This window comes from Mus musculus, chromosome 15 (assembly GCF_000001635.26).
Source record: "Mus musculus strain C57BL/6J chromosome 15, GRCm38.p6 C57BL/6J".
Taxonomy (NCBI): domain Eukaryota; kingdom Metazoa; phylum Chordata; class Mammalia; order Rodentia; family Muridae; genus Mus; species Mus musculus.
In genome coordinates, this window is record NC_000081.6 from 11,332,674 (window position 1) to 11,350,571 (window position 17,898).

The 17,898-nt window shown below is 40.6% G+C and overlaps 1 protein-coding gene across 1 annotated transcript in view; it reads left to right on the forward strand.

The window, feature by feature from the left end:
• Positions 1-16,559, forward strand: part of Adamts12 (a disintegrin-like and metallopeptidase (reprolysin type) with thrombospondin type 1 motif, 12) — a 284,460-nt gene extending 267,901 nt beyond the window's left edge. The window contains exons 23-24 of the mRNA NM_175501.3: positions 3,622-3,781; positions 12,826-16,559. Of these exons, the coding sequence (NP_780710.2) occupies positions 3,622-3,781; positions 12,826-13,004 (339 nt within the window). The 3' untranslated portion in view covers positions 13,005-16,559. The remainder of the gene's footprint in view (positions 1-3,621; positions 3,782-12,825) is intronic.
• The last annotated feature ends 1,339 nt before the right edge of the window (positions 16,560-17,898 follow it).

A 17,898-nucleotide genomic window follows, 5' to 3' on the forward strand; every position in this document is an offset into this window, starting at 1 on the left:
TGCTTATTAATTGATGGATTGATTATATGTAATTTTAGATAAGTATAAAATAATTCCCTATGGAATTTTCAAATATTCATAGTACTGTTTCTCCCCCCTCTTCCCTCTTCTTCTGGGTTGCCCTCCTTCCCTGATCCCCAGTGAATTTCTCCCAACCATTTTTTTTTCATTTCTCCCTTTATAGCAGTGGTGTCCTATTTTTATATGATGCACCTGAATGTATGTTGTATGGGTGTGCAGGCTTAAGTGCAGTGCCTTTGGAGGACAGAATCCTTAGAGCTGGATTGTAAGCCACCTGATGTGAGTGTTGGGACCCAAACTTGAGTCCTCTGGAAAACTGGGAAGCACCCATAACTGCTAAGCCCCTCTACCTTAGCTTCCCTACCCATTTTTTCCTTTGGACACATAGTAGATGTTCACTATTTGTACCTGACATGTCACCTGTTTCCATGCCTGTCAGGTCATGTGTTTCCATGTAGCTGATATGTCACATGTTTCTTTGTGCTTCACTTGTGTTGCTCTTCCCCATATACTATTTCCAGACCTGTTTGTCAAAAGTTGTCTCATTAGCTGCTAGGAGTCCATGTTCATTATCTGGAGTTTAGAAGAGATGGAAAAATACTTTCAAAAGAGAAAACATCAAATAACAAAAATATTCCAGATGCCCAAGGCCTACAGAAAGGTTATTTTGGCCCTCAAGCCCTTGGGTTCTTTTCTTAGACTTAAATATAGTCACATATTGAAGCTTTAGGCTTAGTCTGACTTTGTGAGTCTAGACCTTTCTTCTGCCCACAAAGCAGTTTGCCAGATGGCCAGCCTGTTTGATGGTGAAGTAAACAAAATAATTAAACTATAAGTGAGAGAAAGATTATCATCCTAGCATTAATTATGGAGGGGGTAAACCTTCCAGATCCCATAGACAAAGTCTGCCAGTGTTGTGATTTATCTGACCTGAGTTCTCTAGGAAATAGGTTGATGATTAATGTGAGAGGGCCTAGTCCCCTGAGGACAGTGCCCACACCTCTGGGCAGGTGGGTCTCGGTTATGTAACTGAGCAAGCTGGAGGGGAACCCAGGAAGCATCATTCCTCCATGGCCCCTGCTTCAATTCCTGCCTCCCTGTTCCTGCTTCAACATCCCTAGATGATGGACTGTAGCCTGGAAGCCAGATTAAGCCTTCCCTTCCCCAGTGGCTGTGGTCAGCATTTGCCATGGCAACAGGAAACCAAGCCAATACACTTAGTCTTCATGCAACAATCTCTTCTTCCAGATAAAGAAAAAGAAAGTGGGATTACATTGTCTAGGATGATAAACAGTAAGCCACAAATGCTAGTCAAGGGTTCTCTCAGAGTCTTGATTTTTTAGTCTCTATCTTTCTTCCTTCTGGCCTTTGTTCCAGACTTATTGACATGAAATGTTTTACATGAGTAGGCATTTCATTGTTTCTTGCCAATACTTATGGAAGACTTGATTAAAGTTACATCCAGATTTAGTCATGGAAACATGCTGCTCAGTGTTAAGCTTCATGCTTTTTATACAGTAAGATAGATGAGTAGCCATAAAGAAAAAGTCGAATTTCCCATCTGTGAGGTCTATGTGAAGAATAAGGTTTGGTGTTCAGAGCTGATTTGTAGTATCCCTGTCTGGAAATTCTCTTCTCTAGTGTTCTGAGTCTCTAATCATATTTCAAATGGCAAATGGATTCTTTTAAGCTTAATGACTTTTTTCTCATTTAGTGACCTTTTGAGCTAGTCTATCAGTGGGTATTTGTTGAACGTCATGCTCATTGCTGTGAAGCACCAAGAATGGAGAACTTGATTCTACTCTGAGAATTTTTGCTCATATAAGAAGTTAAGTCTGGGGCTGGTGAGATGGCTCGGTGGGTAAGAGCACCCGACTGCTCTTCCGAAGGTCCGGAGTTCAAATCCCAGCAACCACATGGTGGCTCACAACCATCCGTAACGAGATCTTACTCCCTCTCCTGGAGTGTCTGAAGACAGCTACAGTGTACTTACATATAATAAATAAATAAATCTTTTAAAAAAAGAAGAAGAAGAAGAAGTTAAGTCTGAGAAATAACAAATAATCTTTCACCAAGATGGCGTCAAAAGCAGAGAAGGAAGCTCCTGCCCTTCCCAAAGCCAAAGTGAAGGCCTTGAGAGATAAGAAGGTAGTGTTGAAGGCATCCACTGCTACAAAAAGATCTGCACATCACTCAACTTCCAACAGTCCAAGTCCCTGTGGCTTTGGAAGCAGCCCAAATACCCTAGAAAGAGCATGCCCAGAAGAATCAAACTTCACCACTATGCTGTCAACAAATTCCTCCTGACCATTGAGACAGTCATGAAGAAGACAGAAAACAGCAATGGGCTTGTGTTCATTGTAGATGGCAAGGCCAACAAGCAGCAGATCAAACAGGCTATGAGGAAACTCTATGGCATTGTTGTGGCCAAAGCCAATACCCTGATAAGGATTGACGGAGAGAAGGTCTATGTTCAGCTGGCTCCTCATTATCATGTTCTAGATGTTACCAACAACATTGGGATTATCTACACTGAGAAGGGCCGGCTAATTCTAAATACACACCTTTCACACAAGCCAATAAAACAAAACGAACAAACGAACAAACAAGAACTAACAAAGCATGGTATAAAATAAAACACATAAGTGGGTATGTGCATCATAGTAGCCAAAGCATGGAGTATGTATAAATGTACCTCAATGGATGAATGTAAAAGCAATGTAGAATAACCATAAATGGAACATTATTCCACCTTAGAAAGGAAGTCTACACACTGCAGCATAGATGAGCTAGCAGTAATTATGCTAACTGAAATAAGTTAGTCACAAATGGGCCACTGTCTGCTTCTACTTCGTAAGCTTCCTAAAGAGGTCAAAGGACATCAAAAAGATATAATGGTGTTTGCCAGGAGTTTGGGTACAGATGGAAGGTGGTGATAAGTTGTTTTAAAATACAGTTTCCATTTGCTAAGAGGAAAACGTTCAACAGATGCTTGGTATACCCTGAGAATGTTCTTAAGGCTGCTGCAATGTGTATGTAACAAAGCTTAAAATAAACCATGGTGTGGTGGCATGCACCTGGAATGCCAGTACCAGGAAGCTGGAGGCAGGGTGATCATAAATTGAAGGCCAACAGAGCTGCATACCAAGACCTTGTCTCAAAAACAAAACAAAAAAGGAAGTGTGTGTGTGTGTGTGTGTGTGTGTGTGTGTGTGCGCACTGTATACAGGTTTATAATAGTAACTTTTATGGATTTACTTTGTACTTTACCACAAATAAAAGAATTTACAAAATATCCATAATCTCTTACACTCTTAGGAATTACCTCAAGGAAGTTGACTCCACACACCAGAGAACTCACTAGCATATAGGCTGTAGTCATTCCAACAGTCTCTAATGCAGAACTCTTCCTAAACTCACGCCTTGGACTGATTCAGATTTCAATTACGGCAGTGTAGTACTTTATTACAACTCGGTCTCACAGTGAGCCTACCTCCAAAGGGCTCATGAGGATTTAGATGTCTCTCGGTTGACTGTTGTGGGTTGCCCCCTTGATAGTCCTGGGGAAGAACTTTGAGCCTTTCTGTGTTTCTCTTTCAGTGTAACACTTCCTGTGGTGGTGGCTCTCAGAAAAGAACCATTCATTGCATCCCCTCAGAAAACAGTACAACTGAAGATCAAGACCAGTGCCTCTGTGACCATCAAGTCAAACCCCCAGAATTCCAAACATGCAACCAGCAAGCCTGCAGGAAGAGTGCTGGTAGGTCGCTGGGCTGCTCGGGTGGAGCAGGGCTGCAGTGGAGGAGACAATGTTGTATACATCCTTCTTCATGATTCAGCTTGAGAATAGTTTCCCGGCTCCTTTGCAGAACAGAAAAGCTTGATGCTAAAGAGGCTAGACAGCAGCCTTCAGACCAAGTGATAGGATTTAATAAATTTTGGTTTATTTTTTTGATTTGATGAATTACTGTATTTGTACATCTGATCTCCTGTCTTGGAGCATATTTGTGCTGATGGCATCCCACACAGATTAGAATTACTTTGGATTCCTTTTTTCTTTTTTAGATGTCTGAGAGATATTTTAGCCTTTTTCAGGAATCCATCTAAGTATAGAATTATCTATAAATCTAAATATACTGACATAGGTCAGGTTGCCCAGAAGCAATCTCTGAAGTGAAAAATATACCATTTATATCATATATACATACATACATATATGTATGTATGTATGATTCATATATATTTGTGTATATATATACATATATATGTGTGTGTATGTGTGTATATGTATATATATATATATATATATATATATATATATATATATGATTCATTAAGGACATAATCTCAGAGAAGACAATTAGGGACATAAAGAGAAACAGTGACAGCCAGGATGGCCCAGTACATGAAGCTCTCTTGGGGTACCTGAAAGAAATTGAATTTGCCAGCATTTAAAACTTCATACTAGAGACAAAGGTATTCTTCTGGTAGTCTGTATAAGCATTCTTTCTAAGAATCAGGGTATCTTGGAATTAAAGAAGCTAAGAAGTACAGAAGTTTGGAATTGTGCAGGTAGGAGAAAAAGTTTGCACTTATTTCTCCTGAGGCAGAAAAAAGCTGTTGAAGTATCCAAAGGAGGAAAGTATAGGTAATAGAGTGTTTCTGGCATGTCCAAAGTCATCTTCCTTGCTCAGCTCAAGCTGAGGAAGTCATGTTGGTGAGACTTTATGGTGTAGCTACTGACATTACTAGAAGACACACTCTCACGGCAAACTCCCTACAGTCTTTCTACCCTCTCTTCTACACTGTTCCCTGAGCCTTACGTGTTTGCCAAAGTTGATGGAAAAAGTCCATGAAGCCTCAACCATACACAAAGAACTGCAGGCAACTGAGAAATGGTGAGAGTGCTAGAAATAGTCTTTAGCACACCAAATGGCTATTCAATACCAAGTGGTCAGCCCTGTAAACACACATCCAATTAACATTATACAGACTGAACAAGTGGTATTTAGGAATATATATGCATTTATGTATATATTTCTGCATATATAATAATAATTAACAAAAAAGATAGCATGAATTTGAAGGAGAGTAAGCAGGGGTGTATGGGGTTAAAGGTAAGAAAGGAAAGGGAGAAAAGGTCTAACTATAGTCTCAAACATTAAAAAACTGAAGAAAGAATGAAAGAAAGAAAAGAGGAAGGAAGAAGAGAGAGAGAGAGAAAGAAAGAAAGAAAGAAAGAAAGAAAGAAAGAAAGAAAGAAAGAAAGAAAGAGGAAGGTGATGGAGACGGGGAGGGGAAAAGGGGAGGGGGAGGGGGAGGGGAGGGGAGGGGAGGGGAGGGGAGGGGAATTACCTACTGAACCAGACTGTGCCCTTAAACACCCCATAGATGATCCGGGGGCCTGTTGGAATCTGAAGGGCATTCTACTGAAGAACAAGAAGCCACATTTGAGATGATCTTTTCATCCCATTCTATGACTTTCTATTTAAACCATGATTTTAAGAGGTAGACACCAATCTCTCCCATGATGTGGTTTTTATGAAATTAAAGCAACCATCTGGTCTAGTTCAATCATGACTATTATTATGGGTTATGTTTAATATATAATAGAGAGATTATCTTTAACTGTTCTATTGCTGGGTGATAAAATATTCAATAACTAAAAACTGAACTAAATGTAAAGATTATATTTTTCATCTTGAAATCTCACACTGAATAGATCATGACTAACAGCTGGCAACTAATGTAAATAACAATGAATTGCCGTCATCAGTAATTATCAAGGCAACAAAAATTAATTACTAGCTTCATGCTTACTCATAAAGGCACAATAAGATAGAACAGTTGCAAAAAATAAATCTTTGATTTAAGGAGCCTACCACCTACCCTGATGACTTACAGATCAAGAAGCTTTGAAACCGAATCATTCAATACCAGGATTCTTGTCATCTAGGCATCACAATAAATACCCCATCTCCATTATGTAAGACCTGGTATGAATTCACAAAAGATACATCACCATCCTACAGGACATTTTACGTTTTTAAGGCACCATCTGAATTTTAAAATATTTTTGAGGTTAATATAATGTCCTAGTTTCTTTCTTCCCTTTCCTCTGTCTAAATCCTCCAAAGTGCATCCCTTGCTCTCTTTCAAATTCACCACCATTTTTTAAATGGTTGTTGTGTATGTGTGTGTATATGCACATATACATGTGTGTATCTAAATACATAAATACAGCCTTCTCAGTCTGTATAATGTCATTTGTATGTGTATGTTCCCAGGACTGACCACGTATAGGATAACTAGTTGGGTTTCCTTTCCCTGGGGAAGACTCTTTCTCCTGCTCTCAGTATTCTAGAGTTGCCTGTAGTTCTTTGTGTAGGGTGGAGCCCTGCCTTGCTTTCCCCTATTCACTGTGGCAGAGGGGATCAGAAAGCAGAAAGAGCTAAAGCTAGCTGTGAGATTCCCACATCTCTAAATTCGAGAACTTACATTCATCTCTTTAAATTTTAATAACTTAAAAAACTACATTAAAACTACCATGTCCATTGTCAGATTATAAAACCTTTTATAAATATCTATGGGCTTTTATTTTAATCAAAATTATTATACCTAAATTTTTTGCTTGTTTGTTTGTTGTAGTGCTAATCATTGGACTTAGGTCTTTCTATTTGCTAGGCAAACACCCCACCACTATATTTCTGGCCCCACTCCAGAGTTTTTGTTATAATATTTGTTCTTCCTATTCAGTTTGAGTGATGAGGAGTACAAAAGATTTAATAATAACACAACGACCCAACATTTGAGTCTGCAAATGTTCCGCTGAATTTTTCAGTTGGGTAGGACTCATTCACTCACGTATTCCACAAACACTGTTGGTCAGAAGACACTTCTCACAAGTGCTGAATGCTGTGACTAAGATGTCCCAGTCTTCAGGGAGCACCCAGTCTTATGGAAACTGTCGGTAACATTGAAATGTTCTTTCATGGGCAGAATATGGTTTCATCAACTTAGACCCAGCTGCCTGCAGGAGAACTGGCAGATAATTGTCGTTTTAAATATCCAAGTATGCTATTGAATAGACAGAGGAAAATTGAGATGGCTCTCCAAGCTGCCCCTGATTACAAGCATTGTGTGTACTTCAGGGCTGGGCTCCAATTGGCTGATGAACAGAAGCCTTCATTGTTTTACAATATTGAAGAGAACTGGTATAATTAAGCCCTGCTGTGATGTGAGGTTCACGGTCATTGCCTAAAAGGCTTGCTAGACATAGACCAGAAACAAACTACCAGCACCAGCCCTCTCTGTCCTCTACTGTGGCTTCAGGATCTCCTTCCTGAAACTGTGAGACTCTAGAAGCTGGTGTTTTCAGGGCTCCAACAGCCTATGTTCTCAATGTCGGGCAATATAACCAGGCTTTAGTAAATCTCCTAAGTCATTAGATATTAACATAATGTGACAAGTGAGCAAATGTGATTGTTCTGGGCATGGGACACTTGTTTGTCTAAGTTAATCTCCCAAGTCTGCATCGCCAGCACAAGAGACTCATTCTCTTGCAGGCAAAGCTTCAGAAACACTGAGATGACGCCATATTCCAGCTGCATGGTACTGGGTTGCTAAGTTTCTCAGTTTTTAAAAGAGAAGAATATTGGTGCCATCTTTGTTCATCCCCAGTTTGGACTATCATGTTGGTGATGCTCTATGAGTGTAGCCTCTGATATTGCTAGGAAATTTGATCTCACAGCAAACTCTCTGATCTTCTGGATCTTAAAATCTTTCCGCCTACCCCCCTGCAATTTTCCCTGCGTCTTAGATATGGGAGTGTTTTGTAGATGTGTCTATCCATTTGGGCTAGATCAGGCTCCACAATTCTGGATTTCGATTTGGTGTGAATTTCTATCTGTTGAAAATAGAAGTTTCATTAATGAGGGGTGAAGACTCCACTTATTTGTGTGTATCAGGACAAATGTTTATAAGTTGTTATTAGTGGTTGTACTGGCTAGTTTTGTGTCAACTTGACACAGCTGGAGTTATCACAGAGAAAGGAGCTTCAGTTGAGGAAATGCCTCCATGAGATCCAACTGTAAGGCATTTTCTCAATTAGTGATCAAGGGGGAAAGGCCCCTTGTGGGTGGGACCATCTCTGGGCTGGTAGTCTTGGTTCTATAAGAGAGCAGGCTGAGCAAGCCAGGGGAAGCAAGCCAGTAAAGAACATCCCTCCATGGCCTCTGCATCAGCTCCTGCTTCCTGACCTGCTTGAGTTCCAGTCCTGATTTCCTTTGGTGATGAACAGCAGCAAGGAAGTGTAAGCTGAATAAACCCTTTCCTCCCCAACCTGCTTCTTGGTCATGATGTCTGTGCAGGACTAGAAACCCTGCCTAAGACAGTGGTTATGCTGGTTTAGTAAATTAGCAGTTATAGATTCTCCTCTACTAGCCATAATTTCACTAACACTGAGTAGCTAGCTAGGTTTTCAATACCAGACAGTTTCCCTCTTGTTGAGCAAGTCTTTAGTCCAATGGACATGCTAACATAGATATAGAAAAACCCACAAGTCCTCATCTCATCACAAAGCACTATAAGCAACTGAGGAAACCTGAGAGCTGGAGAGGTGGTCTTCCCAGAAAATAGCACATCAATTGGTTGTCCAGTACAAAAAAAAAAAAAGGTCATCCCTGAAAAGATACATACAAGTAACATTGTAGAGACTGAGCAGGTTATATTTAGGGATGTGACAACAATTAGCTACTACATACATATGGGTAATATACGTATATGTATATGTATATGTATATGTATATGTAGGCCATGAATTGGAAGGAGAACATGGAAGGGGTATATGAGAGGGTTTAGCAAAAGGAAAAACAAGAGAAATAAACATTTTTAAAGGGAAGAACAGATGTCCCTGCAAATAAACACCTCTGAGAACAAATCCATGTAGCACACATCAAGCATATCTCCTTGAAACAGGGAATTCGTGGTCATTGTTGTTGCTAACAGTGTAGGTTGTACTAATTCTCCTGCAACTACTAAAAACAAACTGCCATACACTCTGGGGCTTAACAATGTGAATTTATTCTCTTAAAAGACACAGTTTGGAAATCTGAGATTAAGTTGTCACAAGGTCCAGACTTTCGCTCCTAGCTTTTAGTGCTTTTCAGCAATGTTTGTGTTTCTTTGGTGTTAATGTTAATTGAATACCTCTGATATCCTCTCTCTTGGTGCATGTTTCTCAAATTGGCTGTCTTCTCTCTGTGCATGTCTGCCTCCTCCTCTCCTCTCCTCTCCTCTCCTCTCCTCTCCTCTCCTCTCCTCTCCTCTCCTCTCCTCTCCTCTCCTCTCCTCTCCTCTCCTCTCCTCAAAAGGACAACACTAGTCATGTTCCGTGAAGAGCCTACTGTACTCCAGAATGCCTCTGTCTGAATTTGCATCATAATTACATCCACATTACCCTATTTCCTGATCCAACTACATTCAGCTGTGGTGAGGGTAGTACTTCAACTACTGGGCACTTAAACTTCAGACTAAGGAGGCCTCCTAGAGACTCTTCATATCATCACAGACACTTCCTCACTAAGGTGCAATACTAACTTTCAGGAGGAAAGGCCCATCCACCATTTGATTCAACAGGTGACACAATTCTAACCCAGGTTTGGAAAGCTGAGGCAGAAAGGATCTGTGTGAGCCAACATGGCTCAACGCAGTACTGTGGAAAGGCAGAAGACAAGCTCCAAGCCTTTACCCTTTTTCTGTCTTCTTCCTTGCTTATAGCAACTCCAGAGACCTAACATAGTTATGGGAAAGAACATGTAGCAAGGAAGTCCTCAACATGCTATTTTTTCTGACTTAGTACAGTCAAGGACTTTAGAGGCTAAGAAATTTGGGGAGTTATATGACTTATGGATTTTCATTGTGGATTCTGTCCTACAAACAGAAATATGGGTTGTTCTAAGCAGCATCCCATTAATGTACAGCCCCACCCCGACATAAAATGCCTGTGACTCTGGTGTGTACGTGAGAGATGAAGAACTCAAAGGAATATTTTACAGTAGTGGTACTCAGACAAATCATGGACTCTCTAAAACTTTAGAAAATGTAAACATTTTTTTCTATACCATTTTAGAGAGACAGATTTTTAATAGTAGGCTTAGGTCAGGGGGTGCTGAGAAAGGAAAGATTCAACAATAAAGATAAGCGGGGGAATTCCAAGATCATTATATATTCCTTGTGTTCCTTTTTCCTAAGTGCATTTCAAACTTACATACAAAATAGGATTCTCAACAGGCCCTCTAAGTCAACATGAGCAAAGCTCGTATGAACTCACAGAGACAGAAGCAGCAGGCACGGGGTCTGCAGCAGGTCTTTTGAATATGTATTTATGGCTTCTAGTTTAGTATTTCTTTGAGATTCCTGAGTGAACCAGTGGCTCCCTAATGCTTGTTTTTTTCTCTTAGGCTCTTTTCCTTCTGTTGTTTTTTTACTGTCCAACTTTGATGTGATAGTTTTTGTTTCATCTTATTATATTTTATTGTGTTATATTTTACAAAAAAATAGGATTCACAAAGCTAGCAGAGACAGCTATTTTTCCCCAGAAACAACGGGTGCAGTCAGCAAAATAATTTCTAAGGAAATAAAAAGCATCGTGTGCCTCTATAATCAGAAGGTAAAAAACAGAGCGACAAAGAGTACTGGTTCAGAATCAAGAAGACATTAATTTCTAGTTGCTGAATCTTCTATCTACACAGGACAATGTGTGGACACAGTCTATTATGTGTTGGTGGAAACATTTTTCTTAAGGGCTATTATTGATATATTAAAGTTCCCTGTTGAAAAAGAATGGAAAGAAAGAGAGAGGGGTAGAGGAGGTGAGGGGGGAGGAAGGGAGGGAGGGAGGGAGGGAGGGAGGGAGGAAGGAAGGAGTGAAGTAACCAGGGCCTCCAGAGGCACCCAAGCAAAGACTGAAATAATTTCACTTTCTTAAAGAAAAAAAAATGTGTGGTTTGTGCCTCACTGATTTTTTTCCCCAGAAATGAATCCCTTCTAGAACTAGTACTACTGTTAGTATATGGACCAATGTGTTTGGAAAGTCACCTAGGAAGTGTGTGTGTAAAAGTTGGGATTGGTGACATGTGTCTATATCTTTAGCACTGGGAGGCTATTTGTAAGTTCAAGACCAGTAAAGCTTGCCTAAAGAAAAGGAGAGAGACAACATAACTGTACATATGAATGGCCTTTTATATAATCTCTTCAAATTTTCTAAGTATGTGAGGAAAACAAGAAAATAAAGTGGAGTCTTTGGAGCTCTAGAACAGGAGTTAGAATCGAGGCAGTAGATGCAGAGGGACAATGGGGGCAGATCATGTCTCATGTCTTAACCTACATAGCTCTATATGGAAGAGAAGGCACTGTATATTTATATCCCTGTCTCTACAGAGCAGGGCTCGAGAAGTATGAATTAGCTGGCTGACTGCTGGATGCTTTCCCCAGTGAAGGGTAGCCTTTGGACTTTTTAAAGCAACAGTTTTACTAATTCTTTGAAATTTTCATATAATGTACTTTGGACATTTTTTTACCCTCTCTCCCTCAACCCCTCCCTCCTCACCATCTCCCTTTTCCCTCACTTAAGTCTGAATCCTCTTCTAATCTTCACTGTTGGGTCCAATTTGTGTTGCCCAACTACCACCGCTGGAGCATCCAAAGTCAAAACTTGGAGTTCCTGGAAGAGAAGAGCAGAGAGACACACAGACTCTCTAGGTTACTTTTTCTGAAAAAAGAGAATAATTTTGTTTTCTCGTTTGGTGTATTTAAAGGGTAGATCAGAGGTTACTGTCAGTGCCAGGCTTTATCTACAGCATTAGAGACCATAGGGGCTCAGAGCTATCATGCTTTCCCCAAAAGCCACACCTGCAAGCAGTTTTCTTCTGTCATATCAACCAGCAGTTTTCCACAGAAATGTGTATGTACGTGTATGTGTGTGTGTGTGTGTGTGTGTGGGGGGGAGAGAGAGAGAGAGAGAGAGAGAGAGAGAGAGAGAGAGAGAGAGAGAGAAGTTGTCCTTGAATTTAACTTTGCCCTTGATGAAAGTTTCAGAACCCCACCATATATCAACATCCAACTAGTCTTGGGAGTGGGAGCCTAACCTAGCATTTGGCCAAACCATGAGGCATCACATCACTAAAGACACCTGACTCTTTTCCAACAGCTATTGAAGTCAATAGCTCCTCAGTTCATGCTGAGATTTCATGTCCTTTTCCTGTCTGTACCCTGAGGGATTTTTCTGGCTTGAGCTTGCACAGGGTTTGTACATGCTGTTACGATGCTGTGAATTCAATGTGCAATTGCACTGTTGTGTCTAGAAACCACTGTTTACTTCGTGTTTTCCACCACCTCTGACTCTTATAATCTGTCTTCTGCCTCTTCCCCAAATATCCCTGAGCCTCATGGGAAGGACTGTGAAATGTATGACTGTGTTGAGGACTGAGCACTTCTCAGCCTCTCATTCTCTGTGCGATGACCAGTTGAGGGTCTGTGTTGACTGCCATGGTGGATTTCTTTCCTTTTTTTATTAGATATTTTCTTTATTTACATTTCAAATGTTATCCCCTTTCCTAGTTTCCCCTCCAAAAATCCCCTATCCCCTCCTCCCTTCCCCTGCTCCCCAACCCACCCACTCCCAGTCCTGGCCCTGGCATTCCCCTATACTGGAGCATAAAACCTTCACAAGACCTAGGGCCTCTCCTCCCAATGATAACCAACTAGGCCAATGGATTTATTTCTTATTGTTCTCTTCTCCCACAGATTTAACTTGCTTGAAGGACAGACTTTCAATCAGCTTCTGCCAGACACTGAAATCCATGAGGAAGTGCTCTGTGCCATCAGTGCGAGCCCAGTGCTGTCTCTCGTGTCCACAGGCGCCCAGCATCCACACCCAGAGGCAAAGAAAACAGCAGTTGCTCCAAAATCATGACATGCTCTAGGTTCATGGGCCTCCACAGCCTGATACCCAAGAACATGGTCCAGACAGTCACTTCACTAATATTTTACTTTACACATTCTAGGTTCAACTTTGGGTCATAACAAAACAAAATGCAATGTGTGTGTCTAGCCACAAAATGTTCCTCACAGAAAGCTTGGGGCTGGCTGCTCCCTGATAGGAAGACAAAGTATTTGAGAGAATGCTGCAGCAGTTGAGATGAGTTCCTGGGGAAAGTGCCAGATTAGGCAAATCTGTGAAAATATGTCTTTCGCCCTTTAAAGATACAAGTACAGACCAGATTTTATTTTTCCAAACTACCTCAAGAGTATCAAGAAATAGAGCCACAATTACCCAGGAAATAGATAATCTTTCAAATTTGTCTTCATGAGTATATCCTCTTTGGGTGCTTTGGGTAGCCACTGTTTAGAAGTCGTGTGGCAATTTTCAGGAACATCTATCCAGTAGTCAATAAGGACAGGAAAATGTTGCTATCTATGGGGCTCAGTCTTCTCTCCATCCCTGTAGGACTTCACAACTGGAAACCTAGACTCTAGGGACAAGCCATGGAGATTTGAGATTAAGGAGACACGAGCAACAGATGAAGCCTACGGGGATTAGATTGGCGGTCAAGAAGTCATTTTTCACTTAATTACAGTTTCTATTAAAAATCCTAAAATCACGAAGAAACAGAAATCAACTTCTCACAAGCATAAGAAAGAAAATGAGTGGTTCTTGTTCCTCAAACCTTCCTGGCTTTGTCAGCTGGTCACAGAACAAATGTGTGCTCCTGTCTGCCAGACTTTCTCCTGCCCTGTCCTTATTGGGGTCATGACCTCAGGTCCTGCTGTCATCCCTGTGCAGGAAGATTATACACAAAAACTGCTACAACTAGGGCTATAGCTGATTCCATACCCTGTTTCTCTCCCGACAGAAAAAGTGAAGTTCCAGGTTAAACCACTTTTCAAAATCAGGTAAATTGTACTAAGTCTAGGAATTTAGTAGAAATTTATAGTTTAGAAGAAAAAAGTTCTAAAAAGTGGTCAGGATTACCTATTTAGTGTATCCATTGGTGACTTTTAAAAGTGTTTTGCCACTAGAGGTATGGAGCTAGGGTTGAATGCACATTTAGCATAGTTGTGCAAGGCTGTAACTTTGGTCTCTAGAAACATTCATGCATACGTATACACATACACAGAGAATCAAAAACAGAGGCTAACTTACATTGTGGAAAGCAAGCAAGTCAAGAGGGTCCCAGACACTGAAATGGAAGTTAACATGCTTATTTTAGACATACACACACACACACACACACACACACACACACACACACACACGAACACATACTGAAGTCAGAATAGGCTGTGAGCACAAAATCAGAGCAAATTTCCAGGTTAGCCTATAGACTGAACCTAGAGTGAAAGGAAGAACATTTAGAGAGATGCAAGCCCTGGGGAAAGGCCCCAGAACCAGCTCTTGATAAGATAGGAGGCAACGTATGCCTTCAGTGATAGATCACATAGCTTTAGGCTTATGCACCAATATACATCATCTTCCTACAGTACTCCACAGCTCCCTGTAGTTATCTATCCATTCAGCAGAATGGTGCTATTGAACTTGGTGCTAATACCTAGAAGGTGGCAGAGCTAGCAGAAATGTTAACAGTCATGTAAATGTGTGAGTGTCTACGAACTTCCAGATAGACATATGTTTTGTGTGATGGTGTTGCTAGCCAATGTCAGTCTTACTTGTTCTGAGACCATGAACATAACATTATATAGTTTGTGCTTTTAAACTCTTTCAAGCCACTAGCATGTATTGTTCTGATTAATTCCTGTGGAAATAAAACACTGGTATATGGATATAATTCAAGGTATACCAGAAATCGGAGAAAATACACATTTACTGAAGCCAGGGAATTTATGTGTAGTTAGGCCTACATTCTTGTATTCTGTCTTTACATAAGAACATTGCTGGCCAATGACAATCTCTGGTGAAATAGCTATTTTAGCATTATTCTGTTAGTGGCATAAATGGAGAAAATAAGTAGAGGGGAACTTGACTTTCTAATAAGGAATTTTGCAAAGTCTAGTCGAATAGGCTTTCAGAAGTGTTAATTAGTAATCCATGTGAATTTAACTTAAGCTGGTACTGTTCTAGAGTAAAGTACATGACACTAGAGTCCTGTGTATGACCAGGCTTATGAAACTCAGGAACAAACTTGGATCTTTACTAACCTCAACAAACATAAGTAGGCCAGATTTCCCAATGCAAAAGGTAAACCATGTCATTTGGGACCCATCATGAGTCTGTGGGGAGAGTCTGGCCAGGTGCTTCATTCTAGATCTTCCTCCAGTTTCTGAAGTACAGGAAATAGGCCTCTGATCATGTATTGTGGACATCCTCTTCCTACCATGGTGAAACTCTCCTATGGCATGTGTCACTTGTGCTTGCTCTCAGAGTCATCAGTCACTGCTCCGCTGTGGGCTATCAGTGTTTCCATGGGCATTTAATGCTTGAGATGCTAGAAGAACCGTGAATAGCAGGATGACGCTGACAGCAAGAGCTAGATAGTGTCTTCACAGGGTCAGTTGTGAAGGCTTGGTTTATTTCACCCATATCCCCCTTCACGTTAACACCTTGAAGGTATGAGCAAGAAGCTCAGCAAGAGACACTGGCTATACCCTTACTATGAGCCTAACAGGTCCACCAAGGGCCTTGTACTTAAATACATCATTTTGGGTTTACATTGCTTCTCAGAGTGATAGAATTAGTTCTCCAAAAAGTTATAGGCTATTTAATTCTTGAACATCAAAAGAGAACAATATTCCTAGAAATGTTATAGTGAATACTTTGTTTAACTCATGAATCATATCCTGCAAAAAAGGATTGCTTTACTTTGTGGGAATAGTCATAGTTCTTCCTAACAAGAGCACAGACACTTCTCCTGGTCTCCTGAGACAGCATGTCTTCACTGGCTTCCCAGTGCAATACTTTTTGAGAGTCAGTTTTGAACCACCTCCATCAAGGATCTGAAGCAGTTTGAGGGATTATATTATTTCAGACCCTAACTTCCCATCTGGTTAGCTGTTGTTCTCTAGAAGCTACATGTTGCTAACCTAGAAAAGTGCAAAGTCTTAGCTTTCTCCTTTCTCACTTCAAGAAGAAGCTCTGGAACAACCTATCTGGTGCTCAATTCACAGTGATTCACTTACACAGGCCACATGTCTTGAGCTTCTTGGTGCTATAACCAATCCAATATGTTTGATGCTACTCCTGTTGCTAATTCAAGTATTTTCTTTTTAATTCAAGTATTTTTATTTTAAGTTCTGTCACTAAAGATAATGTGATGGGGAAAAAATGTATTTCTCCCTACCATTGCCCTCCAAAATAATGGTGTGACATCCATGGCTAACGCATTGTCTCCCCCATGTTTCTGCACTGCTGCTTTACCACCTGATTCCCACACTCCTTATGTATCCAGTGAGTACCTCAGTATTAAAACCAGATTATAATCATAGGCTGTCTTCAGGTGGCATCAATAAATGGCCAAACTCGTTGATGTTTTCTTGTGCTTCATTTACTCCTACTGTGAGACACTCACCACATACACAGTGTTGCCATGGAGTTTAGCAACTGGAAGATACTACTATCAATTTCTTCCTCCTGCATTTCTCCCAGAGTCCCTCCTCCCCAACATTTAGACAAGTACATTATGCAATGAGTCATAACCCAGGAGAGTAGAACTTAAGTTTATCCTCATGAATATGAAGTGTCTTAGTTAGGGTTTCTATTGCCATGAAGAGACACCATGACCACGGCAACTCTTATAAAGAAAAACATTTAATTGAGAAAGGTTAAGAGGTTTAGTCCATTATCATCATGATGGGCATGCAAGTAGATACGGTGCTGAGACACCTATATGAGACATCTGAGCGTTCTGCATCTGGATCTTCCTGGCAGCAGGAAGAAAGAATGACATTGGAACTGGCTTGAGTATCAGAACCTCAAAGCCCATCACCAGTAACACAATTCATCCAGCAAGGTCACACCTACTCCAAGGCCATACAGTGTCACTCTCTATGGGCCTATAGGGGCCATTTTCATTCAAACCTCACATGCAACAACTGAAAAAATATATGATAATCTGAAGTGATGCCTAAAATACCCCACAATACTCAATCCAGTGTAGTCAGAGCCTCAACTTATACTACAAGTTCCTCTTTTGATGTCCTAAGTGTAGACATGATGCTTTTAAAAAGGTAACTTGCATCTAGAGGAGTTTACGTGAAGAAAACAATCATTGCTCAAAGAAGTGCAGAGCAAAGTTCAGGCAGCAAAGGTGAAATTTGCTCATATAGAAAAGAATCTACTAACATATAAGCAAAAGCATTGAAAAGGAGCCAGCTGGACCAGATAGGTGACCCCTAGAATTTTTGAGAATGTATTTTGGGTGGTAGGAATTATAAGTTTGGTCAATGTGGTATCACAGAAGACTATGGGTATCTGCCTGTTTGTATGTTAAAAACTATTCTTGACCACCAAGGAACTCTTTCTTTCTCTCTGTCTCTTTCTTTCTTTCTTTCTTTCTTTCTTTCTTTCTTTCTTTCTTTCTTTCTTTCTTTCTTTCTTTCTTTCTTCCTTCCTTCCTTCCTTCCTTCCTTCCTTCCTTCCTTCTTTCTTTCTTTCTTTCTTTCTTTCTTTCTTTCTTTCTTCTTCTTCTTCTTCTTCTTCTTCTTCTTCTTCTTCTTCTTCTTTTGGTTTTTCGAGACGGGTTCTCTGTATAGCCCTGGCTTTCCTGGAACTCTTTCTTACCCTTCAAATTTCTGGCCAAATGTCTCTGCTCTTAGGAAGGCTCCCCCCTGGCCCTGTTAGGATGTGTAAGGCACACTTCTGCT